Source organism: Xenopus tropicalis, chromosome 6 (assembly GCF_000004195.4).
Source record: "Xenopus tropicalis strain Nigerian chromosome 6, UCB_Xtro_10.0, whole genome shotgun sequence".
NCBI lineage: Eukaryota > Metazoa > Chordata > Amphibia > Anura > Pipidae > Xenopus > Xenopus tropicalis.
In genome coordinates, this window is record NC_030682.2 from 70,911,142 (window position 1) to 70,931,144 (window position 20,003).

The 20,003-nt window shown below is 38.7% G+C and overlaps 1 protein-coding gene across 3 annotated transcripts in view; it reads right to left on the reverse strand.

Moving 5' to 3' along the window:
* The window catches only part of dnah5 (dynein axonemal heavy chain 5), a 251,633-nt gene that overhangs the window by 72,747 nt on the left and 158,883 nt on the right, over nt 1–20,003 (reverse strand). For all 3 annotated transcript variants that reach the window (XM_031903686.1, XM_012965451.3, XM_031903687.1), the window contains exons 38-43: nt 19,637–19,824; nt 18,685–18,879; nt 17,583–17,717; nt 9,361–9,468; nt 8,324–8,477; nt 5,975–6,121 (exon numbers count right to left, since the gene is read on the reverse strand). In XM_031903686.1, the coding sequence (XP_031759546.1) occupies nt 5,975–6,121; nt 8,324–8,477; nt 9,361–9,468; nt 17,583–17,717; nt 18,685–18,879; nt 19,637–19,824 (927 nt within the window). The remainder of the gene's footprint in view (nt 1–5,974; nt 6,122–8,323; nt 8,478–9,360; nt 9,469–17,582; nt 17,718–18,684; nt 18,880–19,636; nt 19,825–20,003) is intronic.

The following is a 20,003-nucleotide window of genomic DNA, read 5'->3' on the forward strand; positions in this document are numbered from 1 at the left end:
GTGTGTGTAATTTCTTTTACTCTCCTTTCTTTTTAATACACCTTGACACACACACACGTACTTGATAAGGCTGTTGAAAAGATTAACTGGAAAGCACAGCGACGGGTGTGTTCTCGATACTTACCTGTAGGAAATTACAAATATCTATAAATTAAGGTAGAATGTATATACTTACCTGATATTCACCAAAGATGTTGTCTCCAAGGAAGGAGAAAAAGTAACAAAAGAAAGGGGATTGTCCCCTCTAATAATGTAAATATTAATTGATGCTACGACAAATAAGGGGCTCTGTATAACTAATAAGTACGTGTACGTAGCCTGGAGAAAGAAAGTCAGAAATATCCTGAAACACAGATCAAATCTTCATCAGCACTCGTTCACGTCCACGTTGCTACATTTGTAACTATATGGCAGTTTGCCTTCCTTAAAAGATATTGTGTAACGAAGTAACCAAGGTTGTAACGTTTCAGCTTATTTGAGCTGATAGAAATCCCCAAACAAACATAAGGTTAATTTTTGCTTTTAGTCCTTCCCTTTTCCTTGTTTGTGTATTTTAACCATACGATATTAAATTAAACTAAATAAAGGTGAATTTTATAGGTCCAAGCTAGTGTGCCTTGATTATATGTGTGTCTGTGTCTATTGTGAACCTTAAAAAGTGTGATTATCACCCACAGTCCTTTAAAGAAATAGACAGTCCAGACTGGTTTTGAATAACAAATTAAGACAGCTCAGACAATAATACATAGCTATATTGATCCATAGTTATCAAATCAATTAAACATGCCAGTTTAATTGATTGGCCAGTTATTATAATGTTTTTCTGAAAATGTAATCACAATTGAAAGGCTGGGAATCCTGCAGGAAACCTGCACTCCAAAATCTAACTTTGCTAATTCTGCCCCTTAGTAAAAAAAAAGTCTGCAATAGTCAAAAGATACATTTTCCATAACAAACATTTTTAGGCTGATTTATCAAAGTCCGAATTTCAGATGTTTTTAAGTACGATTGGCAAATATTATTTTTAATATTAGTAGAAAATACACAAAGTTCTATAAATTAGAAAAAATAAAATTTTTTTGTAATCATACCCAATCGTATTTTGATAAATGTGACCCTTTGTGTTTCCCAAAAAAAGTAATTACTATAGAATTAATTAAAATGTGTATGTGCTACATAAGATGAAGGACTAGGATAGTTTAATAGAAGGTTCAAAATATACAGTAACACAGTAATAGTGTAACATGTCCATCAAGTTTGTCATAGTGACACCTGCCTGATCCAGAAGAGTGCAAAAATCCTGTCTGAAACATCTACATTTTGTGCTACAGCAGGCAAAAAGTACTGGCAATCAGAACTGTCTCTGAATAAACTTTGTACTAAGAGTAGCTTAAGTAACTTAGTATTTTCTCACTTTCTAAAAAGTCATTCAAGTTATGAAGGGTTAAAATACTGTTACTATAAATGCATTTTGTTACAACAAAACCACCTGATGAATACTTTACAAACATGATGTAGGAAGTTGTCAGGAGAAAGTAACTGGTCTGATATTCTTCTGTTTAGGAAAGATGTGAGAAAAGTTATCTAAGGTTTCTAAAAGTTTTCCTAACCAGAAGAACATCAGGTTAGCCCTCTTTCATTCTCCTGGCAACTTCCTCAACAAATCCTTGGCTACTGCATGTTTGGAATGTGACAAAATGTATTCATATTACCAGTATTTAAAGGAACAGTAACACTAAAAAATAAAAATGTTTTAAAATAATTAAAATATAATGTACTGTTGCCCTGCACTGGTAAAAGTTGCGTGTTTGCTTCAGAAAGACTACTATAGTTAATAGAAATAGCTGCTGTGTAGCCATGGGGGCAGTCATTTAAATTGAAAAAAGGAGAAAAGGCACAGGTTACATAAGAAGATACCAGATAAACTGTGTAGAATACAATGGGAATCTGCCACTTATCTGTTATCTGCTTAGTAACCTGTGCCTTTTCTCCTTTTCTCAATTTAAATGGCTGCCCCCGGGGCTACACAGCAGGGTATTTATATAAACTGCAGTTGTGTTTATGAAGAAAACACACAACTTTTACCAGTGCAGAGCAATAGTATATAATATATTAATTATTTTTATACACTTTCATTTTTTGGTGTTACTGTTCCTTTAACCCTTAATATCTTGGAATTTAAACAAAAAACAGGCACTCAAACAAAAGAAAAACTGTACTCTTAAGACCTCAATTCCCCATTCCAGAAGATGTGAACTAGCTGAGAAACTGGTGGCTGCACAGAGTAATAAACTCAACATAGTTTTGCCAGTCCCAAGGACCTAATAGGGACTTACAGGCAATAAAACAAAAGAAAAACTGTACTCTGAAGACCTAATCTACAGGGATTCAGAAAAACTTTTTTGCACTGCTATTTTCAGCCCTTGCTTGCCCTCATTTGCATATGCAAATTAGGGTTTAGATTCAGGTAATAAGTTGGACTAATGAAAGATAGTAAAGTGGTGTGGTGATCTGTGGGCAATCTGTGCCAATTTTTTTTAGACACTTTTTTTTCTTAAAATGTAGATTTATAGTATAATATGTATTGTTTATATAAGTAATAAATACCCACATTCCTTGGCTAACACATTTGTTTTGAATCTCACATGAAATGCATTAACCATTTTCCTGCCAACGACGTATGGGATACGTTGTGGTAGGAAAAGGCTTTAACTGCCAATGACGTGTCTTGTACGTCGTTGGGCAGTTAAAAATTCTCTCTGCAGAAGCGGCAGTTATCAGCGATGACAGCCCCCTGGGCAACGAGCCGAGGGGGCTGTCATGTCAGCCCTGCGACGCAATCGCAGGTTCCCGCTTCCTGCTCCCCCACAAGCGCGGGCCCACTGATGAGGACTGCAGTAGGAGGACCAGGACTGCAATCCCTACTTCAGAACATGTAAGGTGGGGTTTTTTTGCACTTACACACACACACTTACAGTGAGGAACATAAGTATTTGAACACCCTGCGATTTTGCACTTAGAAATCATGGAGGGGTCTGAAATTCACATTGTAGGTGCATTCCCACTGTGACAGACAACATTAAAAAAAAATTAGGAAATCACATAGTATGATTTTTAAAGAATTTATTTGTATTGCACTGCCGCACATAAGTATTTGAACACCTGAGAAAATCAGTGTTAATATTTGGTACAGAAGACTTTTTTTGCAATTATAGAGGCCAAATGTTTCCTGTGGTTCTTGACCAGGTTTGCACACACTGCAACAGGGATTTTGGCCCACTCCTCCACACAGATCTCCTCTAGATCTGTCACGTTTCGGGGCTGTCATTGAGCAACATGGAGTTTCAGCTCCCTCCAAAGATTTTCTATTAGATTTAGGTCTGGAGACTGGCTAGGCCACTCCAGAAACTTGATATGCCTTTTACAGAGCCACTCCTTGGTTATCCTGACTGTGTGCTTCGGGTCATTGTCATGTTGGAAGACCCAGCCACGACCCATCTTCAATGCTCTGACTGAGGGAAGGAGGTTGTTGCTTAAAATTTCACAATACATGGCCCCATTCATCCTCTCCTTAATACAGTGCAGTCGTCCTGTCCCCTTCGCAGAAAAGCACCCCCAAAGCATGATGTTACCACACCCATGCTTCACAGTAGGGATGGTGTTCTTGGGATGCAACTCATCCTTATTTTTCCTCCAAACATGGCGAGTGAAGTTTAGTCCAAAAAGTTCTACTTTGGTCTCATCTGACCACATGACTTTCTCCCATGCCTCCTCTGGATCATCCAGATGGTCATTCGCAAACTTCAGATGGGCCTAGACATGTGATGACTTCAGCAGGGGAACTTTCCGTGCAATGCATGATTTGAAACAGTGACCTTTGAAACTGTGGTCCCAGCTCTCTTCATGTCATTGACCAGCTCCTCCCTTGTAGTTCTGGGCTGATTCCTCACCTTTCTTATCATCAGAGATACCCCACGAAGTGAGATCTTGCATGGAGCCCCAGTCCTAGGGAGACTGACAGTCGTCTTTAGCCTCTTCAATTTTCAAACAATTGCTCCAACAGTTGATCTATTTTCACCAAGCTGCTTGGCAATTGCCCTGTAGCCCTTTCCAGCATTGTGGAGTTCCACAATTTTGTCTCTTGTGTCTTTTGACAGCTCTTTGGTCTTGCCCATGGTAGTAGTTGGAGTCTGACTGACTGTGGGGAGGACAGGTGTCTTTAAAGACAGGTGCTACTAATTTAGATTAATGAGTGGATTAATTCTTTCTTTAAAAATGTGATTTCCTGAAAAAAATTTTAAATGCTGTCTCTCTCTCACAGTGGGAATGCACCCACAATGTAAATTTCAGACCCCTCCATGATTTCTAACTGGGAGAACTTGCAAAATCGCAGGGTGTTCAAATACTTATGTTCCTCACTGTACATACATTTACACACACTTACAGCACACAATTTAGCAGGTTTTTTTTTTGTTTTTTTTTTTCATTTTGCACACTTATATACACTAATATACACACTTACACACTGTCACACAACTTTTACACATGTACACACATGTATACACAAACACATAATACGCTGACAGGGGGCTCTGTATGCAAAAGCTGAGTTGGCAGGTGAGAAATCCATGTGCGCTATTTTCATTTTGGGGCCAGTACATACCACAAACTTTGGTATATCTATGCATATTGGGCATCAAACTGTTCAGTAGACCTTAGGCGTTCCTATTTGGGGTGATTTGCCTTTGTACACAAGAAATTGTGTGAGATAAATGCGGCAAATTGCAACATTTTTAGGCAATTTTCTGAAATGTCATAAAAACCACTAACTTTAGGAAAGCTTTGCAGATTGGTACTTTGGTGTAGAAAGGACTCCTTACCCATGTTGAATTTGTCAGAATGTGTACTTTCAAAAACTATGTGGTTTTCTGGGTTTTCTGTATAGTTAGGTGGTGTTACGGCACATAATACGCTGACAGGTATGCAAAAGCTGAGTTGGCAGGCGAGAAATCCATATGCACTATTTTCATTTTGGGGTCAGTACATACCACAGTGATTTGCCGTTATCTAATCGTTATCAAGAAATTGTGAGAGATAAATGCAAGGCAAATTGCAACATTTTTATGTGATTTTCTGAAATGTCATAAAAATCTGCAAACTTAGAAAAACTTTACGGCTTGGTACTTGGAGTAAAAAGAAATGTGTACCCATTATAGTACCTATTCTGGATTCCCCAGAATCTGTTCTTTCCAAAAATGTACAATTTTCTGGGATAAACCTTCTGTTAGTGGAATTTTTGGAAATCTAAAGTATGCAGCTTTCTGGAGCAGTGCTTTTGAAATTTGGTAGTTTACTGCTGGGAGTTTTTGACCTATACACGTGAGAAATCTCCATAAAACTATACATATTTGGTATTGGCATGTTCAGGAGACATGGGACTTTCCAAATCAGTTGTATTTTCATGCATAAAATAATTTTTGTTTCTAGTATGTGTGTTTATATTATAGAAAATTAGATGGGTTTTTTTCATTTTTAGACATTTAGAAGCCTTTATCTTGTTACAGAATTGGAATTACACAAAAATTCTACCATATTTTGAAAGCTTAGGTTGTCCTAAAAAAAACAATATATTGTCTTCCTTGGTAAACTAAAAGTCCCCAGAGGAAAGGCCCCTAAAGTGAAACAGTGCAAAATGTTACAAAACTGTCTGGCAATACAAGTTCCGCTTTCACCAAACGGCTGGCAATAAAAGGGTTAATAGTGATGTACTGTTTTCCTTCTTGTGTGATACACAGTGAACTAAGCCCTTGTCTATGCTATTTATATCTCACAGTTAGTGCCTCCTGTAGGTAATAGAATACACATTATTTCTTTCCCGAATTTGCATCCCACTATCAAAAAATGTATATTCAAACTTAATATATTTTCATATATTAATATGGATTATTTGTTGTAAACCCAAATTTATTCTTACCCCTTTTTGCCCGAAGAGTCTTTCTCCAAAGAGTTGAGAATATACCATCAGTCCAATCATTTGTGGCTACATCCAGACGACCAAACATTTGAGGGGCTGTAATAGCTTTTGGATTCATTCTCATCTCCCTGTGAGGCTCACCACAATCTGCAGAGATTAATACAAGAGAGAATGATTTTGTGTTCAGAACAAAACAGAAAAGGTCTATTTTTCTGTATTATAGTAAAAAAAACTGTATATAAGGGCAGTGGCATATGTGGAGATTAGTCTCCCGTGATAAATCTTTGCTATTGCGGGTGGCTAATCTCACTAATGTAAACAGCCAGAGGGATGGCATACGCATCATTTCGGTTTCCTGAAATCGCCTGAAGTTTCCTTACAAATCAACTTCGGGAAACCGTAGCAACATGTATGCCATCCCACCGGCAATTTACATTAGTTGCCTGTGGTAACAAAGATTTATCACTGGCGACTAATCTCCCCGTGTGCACGCCTGCTTATCATATAATGTCCGAAAGGTATGATTTTTTCGTATCTGAAGGATCGTAAAATGCAGGAAGACCTTTCTGACTTTGATCCTTCTGTGCATTATTTTGGAAGCCTCCCATAGGTCTCCATGGCACTCTGCAGCTCCAACTTGGTCCAAGGGAAGTCACAATACCGAAGCTTGAATGAATCCGAAACTTTACCCTCCCTAGGTGGTCCCAGAAAAAGTAAGTTTCCTAGGTACGGGGGGACTTCGGCTCTTACCAGTTTGCCACCTATGGTATTTCACCTACGATAAGACATCATAGGAGAATGTTGGAAAATTTCAATTGAGGGATATGACTCCCTTAACAGGTGCCAATGTTTTTGTAAAATAGATTGTAACTGGCCACTTTGTGCATGATACTGCGAAACAAACATCATCCTTTGTTCCATCTTCCATTTATGTTGTTGACCAATTCCTCCATGTCCACTTACTCTAGATAAACTCTCCTGTATAAGTATATGCTTAGGGTAACCTCTATTTATCAATTTCTTTTTCATTTTACCTAAGTCCTCTGTAACAATATCTGGATTGTTCGCTATCCGACAAACACGTGAAAATTGACTAGTAGGGATAGATTTTTTTTAACTGATATAGGATGAAAACGGTCAAATTTTAACAACTGGTTACGATCTGTAGGTTTCGTATAAATACGTGTAAGGAATTTATGTCCACTTCTAGTAACCTCAGCATCTAGGAATACTATTTTGTGAGTATCCTCTGTCATTGTAAATTGAATATCTTGATGGGCCCCATTTATCTGATCACTGATAAGTATGATTTTCTATACTGCTATGAACGTTCGCTGTACACATTTTTAACAATGCTATAATAAAAGCTACATTTTATGAGTCTGGAGTGCGGCTCAGTAGGAGCATATATTATGGCACAGACGGACTCTCTGTGATTTGAGTCTTGTTACGCACCCATAAAACTGTTTTAGGTCTGAGTGCACCATATGTTGGTTTTATATATATATATAGTTGTCCCAAGAGGTGCACTCCCTTGACTATATGTATCAACTTGCCTATGTTCATATGAAACAATAGTTATGAAAAAATAGCATTGCATGTCTGAATCAAAAAACTTAATTTATTGGTGAAAAATTAGCTAATTTTTTTTACCAATAAATTAAGTTTTTTGATTCAGGGGACCCTGAGAAGGGGCTCTGCCCGAAACATTTACTGTGCTGACACTGCCATTAAATTCACTGCAGTTTTCAAATGCTGCCTGGAGCTGTTTGATTCCTTTTTGCCTTTTGATCTTATGTTATACTGTTGGGGTGTCTCACAGACCTGGAATCTGCAGCCGTATACTTCTGATTATTTGTGCTGAACTATAACCCAAAAATCTTTTTGGACCCTGGAGGGACCCTGTTGGATATATATTATATTTGATATAAGTTAAATCTGAAAGGCTCACAAAAACAGGGTATAAATTCTTATAATTTATTTAACTAAACAAGCTTCAGTGCAAAGAAGGATGTCTAAACCAGAACCTAAACTACAACCTTTGTAAAATAAATAAATGCTTAAAAATGAAAATCTTACATATTGAACAGAAGGGTAAAGGTTTCCTGAAAAAAGTTAAAAGTGATATTCAGGTTTTGCAAAGTCCTACTATGGTAGTGAAAAAGAATCACTTGCCAAAAATTGGTTGTTCCCGTAATATTTAAATTTAAAGTCCCAGTTTAGTAGGTAGCTTTGCAAAAGTTCCCCTTACAGCAAGTGATGACCATATAAATTCATTAATCTAATCACCTGAAACTATTGGAAGAAAGTAAAATAAAGGTAACAATATTCCACTAGACTACAAATTACCTGTCATAGCCTTCATCAAGGTGTGAATGCATGTTGTTTTTCCTGCCCCACTGGGTCCTAAAGTCATCATTCCATGTCTTACTCTCTGTGTTTCAAAGAGCTGAATTACTTTAAGCTTCCAAGGTGGATGACAGATTAGACCTGCTCCCTCAACCTGCAAATACCAATAAATCTTAATTTGCTTTCATTAAATGTATTTTAACTGATTTACAATATTAATGATGATATTAGTTATCACAACCCTTAGGTAGCTTGTTTTCCTTTAAAAATAAAGTGCCAGTGTTGCTGTGGTCTCAAAATGTATCTCCCCTATTAGGGTGAAGACACATGGAGCTACTAGTAACAGCTACTTGTCATGGCTCCCAAAATAGACAATGCTGATCATTTACTGATAATCGTCTCTGCGTGTGTTTTAGCAGAGGCAATTCTCATTATTGCCTATGGCAGGGTATTTTCTGGCGTTTAGTAGCCATGACAAGTAGCTGCTACTTAGCTACTTAGTAGCTCCATGTGTCTTCACCCTTACTATTGATAGAAGAGACTAGGTGATCTAGCTAAAAGAGCTAAAAAATGTAATATAAATATATAATAAATAACATACCAGCAACACCTCAATGCAAGTAAATCACATATCAGAATATCCAAGGCTATTGTGATACTAATATCTACAGTTAGTATTAGTGGTTGTATATATAGTTTATGTATGTGAGTATATAGATTGGTAGGTGTGGGTTGTGTGTGCTGGGTTTACTTGGATGGGTTGAACTTGATGGACTCTGGTCTTTTTTCAACCCTATGTAACTATGTAACTATATGTAACATATAAAATAAATTCTGTTGCTTGACCACTCTAAAGAATTGCATTCACCAAAGGTCATTTATATTCCTTTTGAAAAAACTTTGAAGAAATACAAATCAAGGCACAACTACACTCTAAATAGAAAAACCCTTTTTGGATTTTAAACTCAAAGGTTTACAATTTAGATGGCTAATGAGTAACAATCACTCCTTATTTCTTCCCTTTATGATGGTATTACCTGTTTAATGATAGCTGCTTCAAGCTCAGGATAACCAGCTTTGTCCAGCTGTATACTTGGAAAAAGATCTTCAATCAGACTTAAGAATAAAGGTTCATCTTCATCGATCTAATAAAATTAGTAGGTGAACTGGGTCAACATTAAACAGAGAAACCACATTGCTAAAGATTGCATTTTCCTATTATTTTCTAACAACATTTACTAGCAAAATGCTACCCAAGTTGATGTGCTTCACAAAAGTCCAGCAATCAAGACCAGCATCCATTTGCCCTAAAAAGAGTGTGTGTCTTTCGGACAAAGGAAATTTAAAAAGCAACTTTCCGATATGTATTAAATACTGTATATGCATTTTCTGCATTCCTTGCTCTGACTTCTGAAACAGTATTGCAGCCAACTGATCAATTTTAATGTAACACTATGGGGAAAATGTACTGTAGTGTACTTTTTCACAAAGACACTTAACCCTGCAAGAGAACTATCTCATATTACATGCTTTAATAATGATTTTGCACCTCCAACCTGTATATCTTTTAATTGACATCTGAAAGCAAATTTCAAAAAGATTGGTATGTATAATTAGTAACCTTTCTATTTTGAAATCTCTAAAAAAAACTCTTTACAGCTTCCCTGCATTGTCTGCTGTCCTTTCTAAGACTGGAGCTAAACCTACTGCAGAAATCAGTAACTTTCTTACCTAGCAAGAATCACCTCCCTATTAGTGTATTTAGCCTTCCTTCTTCTTTGAATAGGAGAAAAAAGGCTCAGTATACTAACAATTTTTAACAGTTTTAAAACAATTAAATATATTTAATGAATGTGTATTGGTAAGTTGCTTATATATTATATATATTATATTTTTTTCATTATGCATTTAAAAAAACTATTTTGAGGGAAGGATCCCTAAAATGAGTATAAACTCAATAAGAGATATATTCTTTCTACAGGCTGCTTCTTTCCTATCCTTTGGCTGAGGTTCATGAGGGTAATGTAGTAAATGGTCTTATAGGAGATCGGCAAAAAAATTATATAAGCACATATTTGTGTGTGCTTTCTTTGCCTAAGCAATGTATTAAGAGTTAGTATCAAAGTGCTGATAGAGGGTAAAGTAAAGAGTAACTTATTTTATTCTTATTTTAGAAATGGTAAAGTATATCTGATTGATGTGTTTGTAAAGTTTGTTCTTACAAGGAATTAAACTGATATTACATTTTCATTTTCACAATAGTTCTTCTAAATGTTTGCTTCTTGTCCAGTAACCCATAGCAACAAATCAGAAGGCAGGATTTACTTGTTTGAAAAAACAGTTGATTAGTTGCGGTAAATGTAAGTCTTTTTATTACATTACCCCTTTTGTACCTAGCTGACCCACTAAACTACTTATCCCATATGTAATAAAAAAACAATAGGGGGCATATTGTGGTCCAGTCTGGTTGCATGTAATGAGGGTAGTATGATGGAAGGAAAAAGAGGATTTGTTTACTCACCGATAAAGCCTTTTGTTGGAGTCCCGTTACGGCAGCACAGGCACCAGTGGGGTATTGCACTCTTCCCTTTAGAAGGCAGGATAGCAAAAGTAAAAAGGGCTAGGGTCCTTCCCCTACCTCTTCCCTGCATTAACCCCTCTTCCGACAGTTACGGCTAGCACAGCTGATGAAGGAAATAGAAGAGTGGGACTTCTTGTGCTGCCGTAACAGGACTCCGAGAAAAGGCTTTATCGGTGAGTAAAAAAATCCTCTTTTCTTGGTCGTCCCTAGGCAGCTCAGGCACCAGTGGGTTCATCCCAAAGCAGAGAGAAAGAGTGGGATACTTTTAAAACAGGAGTAGGAATACAGAAAACAAGAATAACATAACCGAAAAGCTGTAAATGCTCTAACATGGCAACAGGGGGAGAACATTACTGCTTCACCACTGACGGAAGAACTTTGCGGCCGAAGGCTGCTTCCGCTGAAGAAAAAACGTCAAACTTGTAAAATTTTGTGAAAATGTGTATGGAGGACCACATGGCCGCTTTGCAAATCTGCTCAGTTGATGAGGCATTGGCCAGTGCCCATGAGGTGCTGAGGGCTCTGGTAGTGTGTGCAGAAGTTTTGAATGGGATAGGTAGGCCCCTGTCATTGTAGGTTGAGGTAATTAGGCTTTTGATCCAGCGGGCGATGGATGCTTTGGAAGCCTTAGCGCCTTGCGTTGGGGGCCATACAAGACGAATAATGAATCTGACTTGTGAGAGTCAGTTGTTCTGTGAATGTAGAACTTTAGTGCCCTCACCACGTCCAGATTGTGGAGAAGCCGTTCCTGTGGCAATGATGGTTTGGGGCAGAGTGAAGGGAGAACAATCTCCTGATTAAGGTGGAATGCTGAGTTGACCTTCGGTATGAATGTGGGGAGAGTTTGAAGTACGACTCATCACGGCAAATGCAGTATGGAGGTTTAAGGGATAAGGCTCCTAATTCTGAAATTCTTCTGGCTGAAGATATTGCTACCAAGAAGGCAACTTTCCAGGTCTCAGTAGGGAATATACCCCTATGATGTTTATATGAGTAAGTTGATGTCAAGTGCTTGTTTTTAACAAATACAGTTATAGGACCCATTATCCAGAATGCTCGGGACCAAGGGTATTCCGGATAAGGGGTCTTTCCGTAATTTGGATCTCAATACCTTAAGTCTACTAAAAAATCAATAAAACATTAATTAAACCCAATTGGATTGTTTTGCATCCAATAAGGATTAATTATATCTTAGTTGGAATCAATTACAAGGTTCTGTTTTATTTCTATATAGAAAAAGGAAATCAGTTTTAAAATTCTGAATTATTTGATTAAAATGGAGTCTATGGGAGATGGGCATTCCGTAATTCGGAGCTTTCTGGATAATGGGTTTCCGGATAAGGGGTCCGATACCTGTACTTGTGTTTTATGTCTCAATTTTTTGCTTATTATATGTTTTGTTTCATTTTTCTTTAGGACAGTAAGATATAAAGATGTGGGAGCTCCTGATCCATATTAGTTCTGGGGTTAATTGTCCCCTGAATGTGGCATTGGAGCCAGAGGGATATTTGATGGATGAAATATACTGCAGTAAGATACTGTCCATTTCAAGATCTGTTCAATTTGTTATATGTGATACATGTCACAGGGCACTTAGTATATTGCATTTATCTTCTAATTTATTGTGTCTACTAAATATATTCACAGAATATTATGGGTTAAATGGAGGTGAATATGGTGTTAATTGTCCCCTGAATTTGGCATTGGAGCCAGAGAGATATTAGATGGATGAAATATACTGCAGTAGGATGCTGTCCATTTCAAGATGTGTTTAATTTGTTATATATGTTATATGTGATACATGCCACCGGGCACTTGTTATATTGTATACATAGGCACTTAGTTAGCATTTCATTGTGTGCACTAAATAAATTCACAGAATATTGTGGGTTAAATGGAGGTGAATATGGACTGATCCTCCTCTTCCTGTGGGTATTTAAACACTTGTTTGTATTTGTACTAATAGGCTTGATAAAGGGCTGGATTGAAGCCCGAAACGTTGCCTTTGGCACTTCAGTAAAGATTCACATTTTTCAAAATAACTGGAGTGCTGCTGTTTTCTTCATTTTTGTATTTCTCTGCCCGGGCAGTGGGTACAGCGTGCACCTGGGGCTGCAAGAAGCTACTAGCACATGTTAACTGATTCTATGGAGTGTACAGAGTACTAGATTCAAGTCCCATGGGGGTAGTGGATTTTTGTATGGGGCCTTGATGTGTGTCACTGCCTGCAGGAACATCCTGATGTCTAGATGCATCGCTAGCTGGTGTTGAAAAAGCAGTGAGAAGGCGGACACTTGTACTTTTAAAGAGTTAACCTCCAAGCCCTTGTCCAGACCATTCCAGTAGTGTGGCTCCAGTAGCTTTCATGAGTGTGGAGGTCACTTTGGTGGAGAAACCCTTTTGTGACCAGATGGCGGTCTCAATAGTCATGTTGTGAGCGCTAAGTTTTCCAGCCCAGGGTGGTGAAGATCACCCTGGTGTAAGAGGTCTGGTCTCAAGGGGAACCCTTCATTACGAGCGTTTGGAGTTCGAAGAACCACGGTCTTCTTGGCCAAAACTGAGTGAGAACTATGGCCGTGGTCTGGAACTGAAGAAGTCTGCAGAGGACTGGATGAATCATGGGTATAGGAGGGAAAATGTACACCAAGTTGAAGGTCCACTGAGTGGACATTGCGTCGATCACGAACGCCTGTGGGTCTCGGTATCTGGTGCAATAGTGGGGAACCTGATGATTGAACCGGGAGGCCATAAGGTCTACCTGTGGTGTCCCCCCATCACCACGTGAGTTGCCTGAACACCGTTGTGTTGAGGGACCATTCCCCTGGGTCTACAAAGTTGCGGCTGAGGAAATCTGCCTCCCAGTTGAGGTGACCTGGGATGTATACTGCTGTGAAGTGGCAACGATTGTCCTTTGTCCACCAGAGTAGCCGGGAGACTTCCTCTTTGTGTCCGCCTGATGATTTATGTAGGCCACTGTGGTGGCATTGTCTGATTGGACTTTAACTGAGCGTCTGTACAGGAGGTGTGCCCAGTGAGTGATGGATAGGTACACCACTCGGAGCTCTAGTAAGTTGATATGGAGCTCTTTCTTTTGTGCAGACCATTTTCCTTGTAACATCCTGTCGCTGAAGACACCGCTCCCAGCTGAGTAAACTGGTGTCCATCGGCCCAGTTTGTGAATGAGTAGGTTCTGCCCATTAGGAGTTTGCTGGGTTGGAGCCATCATCATAAGGAGCATCTTGTGGGGCGAGACAAGCGTATTGGGCTTCTGAGGTCGTGGTGAAGCCTTTTCCATTGTCTGAGGAAGTCCAGTTGTAGTGGTTGCATATGAAATTGGGCAAAAGGCACTACCTCTATGGTTGAGGTCATCAGGCCCAGAAGACACATGCAGGCTCTTGTGGTGAGTGCCGTGGAGGAGATGGCTTGTTGTGCGGCAACCGAGAGACATCTCTGTTTTTCTATTGTAAGAAAGACTTTGTGTTGGTTGGCATGTGGTGGTTCCGGCAAGTGCTTGAGCATGGGATGGGGTCCATAGTAGGAGGTCGTCTAGGTAGGGAAGTACATATAGACCTTGTTGTTGCATGTAGGCTACCAAGGCTGCCATCACCTTTGTGAAGATGTGCAGGGCCGTGGCCAGGCCGAAGGGGAGAGCCTGTAACTGGAAGTGACTTCCTATGAAAGCGAAGCGTAGGTATTTCTGATGATCCTTGTGGATGGAGATGTGTAGATAAGCATCCCGTAGGTCAATGGATGTGAAGAATTCTCCTTGCTGGATGTTGGCTATGACGGACCGAAGGGGCTCCATTTTGAATGATGGTACAAACAGGAATTTGTTTAAAGCCTTCAGGTCGAGTAAGGAAATTACTTTTTCCCCCTGTGATCTTGTTGATGATTGAGTCTAACTCTGGGCCAAATAAAGAAGCACCTGTAAAAAGCAAAGCTACAAGGTTTTTCTTTGAAGCTGGGTCGGCACTCCAGATTTTCATCCAAAGGGCACGTCTGGCTCCAATGGACATGGCCGAGGTTTTGGCTAAAAACTGAAGTGTGTCCATGGAGGAATCACAGAGAAAATGAACCGCATTAAGGATCTTAGATAGCTGCCCGTGCATGTAAAGGAGACATCGGTGACCGCAGCCAGGGCCTCCTCGAGCCACAAGACAACTGTGCGTGACACACAAGCTGAGGCTACTGTAGGTTTAAAAGCTGAGTTAGTTAAAGAAAAAATGTTCTTGAACAAGCTTTCCGCCTTCCTGTCCATGGGGTCCCTAAAGGATGTTCCGTCCTCTAGTGGGATGGTGGTGCATTTAGCTAATCTATCTACAGGTGCATCCACCATAGGGGTGTTGTCCCATAAATCCTTGTGTGTTTGGAGCATCAATTCTCTTATCTTTAGTTAATCTGTGGTCTAGAGTTTTTCATTCTTTTTTAATGAGCTCCTGTACTGTCTCATGTACTGGGAAATGTTTTTGGTGTCAGTGGGTTGAGCCGAAAGTTTGTCTAGTGTCTTTTGCTCTTTCACTTCCTCCTGTATGCCTAGGGTCTGAAACATGTCTGTAGGTAAGACATTGACTGCCTCTGATTGAGATCTATGGGTTAGATCGGCTGAGTGGGCGGCCTGATCTAACTCCTCTGAGCTACTGAAGGCCAAGTTATCTTCCTCAGAGGTATAACCTTCTGTTTCTGGTTGTGCAGGGTCTACCGCTGTGCTGGGCGGTGGGCCGGTTGTAGAAGTTTTGTCTGATAAGGTGAATTTGTTGTATTGAGGAAAATTTTTCAAGTGAGGTGGAGATACCCAACAATGTAGTTTGGAAGGGTTTAAACCAATCCGGTATCTCTGTTGGGGTCTCTGTGTGTTGTGGGGAGAGTCTGCTCCTTTTACTTTCCTGGTTGTGTTCCCTGAGTTTTGCGCGCTTGTACTGACAGTGCTCTTCCACACTGTCTGCGCGACATGCAGAGAGCCCGAACTTCCGGGTGGTGCATTTTGTTGTGGTGAAAATGGTGCCGCGTTCGAAAAAACTTTGCAAATCCTTGGCGGGTGTGGACAAGAGTGATCGCCGTGTAGGCGACGTAACAAGGTATCCCGGGCAGATTCTGTAACCGCGCTGGGGCTTGTCTTAGGCTTGGGGTGGATAAGGCAGTGCTGCAGCATAATCCAGGATCCATTACCCCATGTAAGGTGGGACAGGGGCAGCGCAGTAGCATGCCCTTCTCGTCCTTCCCTGTGTAATTAGGCAGCGCAGAAGCATGCCATATGTGCCCCTCTCTGTGGGGAAGCCCCTGGTAGCGCAATAGCATACCGTAGTAGGCAGGTGATGTACCTCTTGTTGGACGATCTGATCCAGGAAAAAACCCCAAAAGGAAAACAGTTTAAAATGAAGTAATATAACCTAGAGTGAAAAAACTAAAATAAAAAACAAAAGAACATTAAACTAAAATGAAGGGAGCAGAGCTCTCAAACCTTCTGCCTCCAGGAAGCAGTATAGCAAAAAACTGTCGGAGGAGGAGTTAATGCAGGGAAGAGGGAGGGGAAGGCTGGGGATCGACCCTAGCCCTTTTTACTTTTGCTATCCTGCCTCCTAAAGGTGCCTGTGCTGCCTAGCGACGACCGAGAAATTAAGATTGTTGGTGGAACGAAGTGTACCTAGATACATAGCTTAAAATATAAGGTAGAGCAATGTTAAAGAAATCTTTCTAGGTAAGGATCAGAAGTTTCAATTTGATACAAAAATTGTATAGGAGGCCAATGCAAAGCTCTGTATAAAGGTTCAGCAGAGGCAGGTTGACAAATGTGGTAGATAAGGATAAGTAAGCAAGTGTCAGTGAATGAATATGTTTATATTATAATGTATTTTATGCTAACCACCCCTTATAAAGTTTTCTAATTAATTTGCTAGCATTAAATTAAGGGCATGAAAGTACACAGATTATTTACTAAGGATTCCAGATATGTATGTGTGCCATACATTAATATGTGAAGAAAGAAGGTTCAATTACAATGCTCAAAACATAGCTGTGAGAGCTATGAAGTTGTGTTTTCTTTTAGTGACTGCAATAACGGATACATTTAGCTTCAAGTAGGGGTTTGCTGAATTTTTAGAAAGTAAGAAAATACATGATAACTAAAATTATGTTTTAGCACACAGTTGATGCAGGGATTGGTCTGATCTTGCTAACAACATCTTGGAGTCAGGAAGAAAATATTTACTCTAAGGCAAATTAGAATAGCTTCAGATGGGGTTTTTAACTTTCTCTGAATCCACTAGCAGTAAAGCAGTTTAAGTAGAACAAAAGGTTCAACTTGATGGGTCCATGGGTTTTTTCCCCACCTAACTTATTATGTCCTACTTCTCACGACTACAACAAAATTAAATTCACTGAATTATACAATAAATATTCAGTAAACTTTTCTTTTTTTTATAGCTATATTTTTACTAGAGATCATATTTGCCTTACAAATTAATTTTCCTCTACAGCCATGATAGTATTTGTGCTTAATAGGATTGCATAATAGAAGAAGTATATTGATTTGTTGTTACAACATTGATTTAATTCTAATAGTTTATGATAGAGAACACAGTTACCAAAGGAAAATATTTAACAAAGGGTAGTGAGCAAAATTTTCATTTTTCATTGATCACCTAAGCTACTTACTCTCACCCTAACAGAAAGTACACTTACCAGTTTTGAAAGATTCATGTCTCTGAGAACTCTCATAACAATGGTTGATTCTGTATCAGTTGGATTAGCTCTTTTAGCTGCACCTAATGTTCTTAATACTGACAATATATTTCTCAGGCCAAAATCATAATGGACCTTAAAGAAAGTAGAGCATATGATTAGAAATTTTATATAGTTTAAAAAGCTGCCTTACAATGTTTAATTCTGTGTATGACATGTCTAAGGTGCTAGCAAGGCTGTAAGACAATTAAAAAAATAAATCCATTGTAGCCAACAGAGCATAATCCATTTGCATTCTTTATTAATTATTTCATCACAATTTTGTGTAGCTGAAGAGGAATCAGGCCTCTTTTGAGTTTTACATTGAAACAGTCAAATAAACATGCACCCAGGTGCAGTGGAAGCCTAAGGATATGCTAACCGGTAGGTGCAATATGTTAGACACCCCTCATTAAACTAAATCAATGGGCCGGTGCTCATGAAAAACATGGACTGGCCTGTGGGATTTTTTTACATAAGGGTAGTATAGTAAAACTTTCTAATTTCAATATAGTATGTTTATACAAAGGATGCCTGGGTATAACAGGTATAAATAAAATTGTAGCCTCACAGAACATTGGGGTCAGTGACCCCCATTTGAAAGATGGATAGAGTTAGAAGAAGGCGGCAAATAATTAAAAAAAAAGAAAAAATTAAGCCCAACTAAAAAATTGCTTAAAATTAGCCTTTCTATATAAAAATTTAACTTAAAGGTGCCACACCTTTAATATTTTCAAAGTAAATCAATTACTTGCTTTGAAAATGTATCAAACACAATAAAGGATGGAATATCAAAATGTCTTCATTTTAACAGTATTAACAAAGGTATTTGGATCTATATATGCCACTTATATCTGGTACCTAGTGCAAATAGACTGATTTAGCCAGCTTTGCATGCAAGGAGCAAAGTACATGGTATATGGATGGTAAAGTTTTAGATTGCCTTTGAATGTTGATTTCCATCAATGTTGGTTATGGATTGTGAGATTCACTAAAACAAAGCAGCCAGCTCTGTGATAAGCGCCCCAATATACAACTTTTATTTTTGCATAGTATACTGTACCTGCTTTGAAAGTTGTTCTTCACACAGTTTGTATAAAGTAAAGAACTTTCTAGCCAAGACAATGTTGTCAATAAATCCGCAGCTAGCCAACTTCACACGAATAATGATCTGGCGGTCAGGTACCATCATGGCTACAGATCTAAAGTTGATCTTTAAATTCTCTGGCAACTCCTGTCTCCCAGCATAACCAGGGTTCTAATTATAGAAAAAAACATTTGGTCATCATTTTCTTAAAAATCAGTTTAATATAGAAATGAAGCTTCACTTTTAGCAAAAAACAAATATGTTTCATTTTCAATCTAATGTGTAGCACAGTTTCTTTCAGAAAGCTCAGTCTCAGGAACAATGCACTAAGATGGTGCCTACACACCAATATTATAACTAAAAAAAATGCATTTGTTGGTTAAAAAATGAAATTTTCAATGGTAAAGTGAATTATTTGCTATGTAAACACTGTAATTTAGAAATAAAAAGTACACCAACTCTACATGTTACATTAAGTTTATGTAATAAAAATGTGGTCACCTTCCTGGTAGACCCCACTTCCAGTGAGGTCTGATGTTATCCAAAAACTCACTCTTTAATGGGGGCCTTACCTACCCCACATCCATTAGTCAAAGAGCCCTTACATGGCTACCCCCAAACTTTTATATACCAAAATGAAAGCAGCTACCATGCCTGTACCAGTAGGGACCTCCAACCTAACAACAGGGCAAGACTGTTTAGAACTATTCCTCTCCCCCCTCCCAACAGTATAAGCCCTTTCATCTTAGGCCTCTGAACTCTGTGGGGTCTAAATCATGAAACATTTCTTGCCTACCTCTAATGATATTTGGGGATATTTGTCATTTAGTTTTCCACATTTGAGTGATTCATTTGAAGCCATTCCGGTGAAGGCACTAGTATATTTATAAGTACTGTAATGCTCATACATCATAAACTTCTAGCATACCATGGTTAAAAAAAGTCCAAATTCAGGGTTCATTTCCACATTGTCTCCATCAGTAAAGATGAAATTTTTCTTCCTTTCCTTCTTACATGTAAGCACTATTGCTATCTGCTGTGCGGCAACAGATAGTACTGGAAGGTCTATACGATTGAATTCATCAAAGCATCCCCAGGAGCCAGACTGAGCAAGACCTAAAATAACCACCAAGGTAAACTTTATAAATCAACTTGATAGAATTTGTTTGAAACAGTCATTATCTACAGTCTTCAGAGCATCTAATTATATGCAACACTGATTATAATCATTTGATTTCAAACACCAACAATCAGTTGCTGCTATTCTGCCAAGTACAAAAGAAATCATTTTTTTC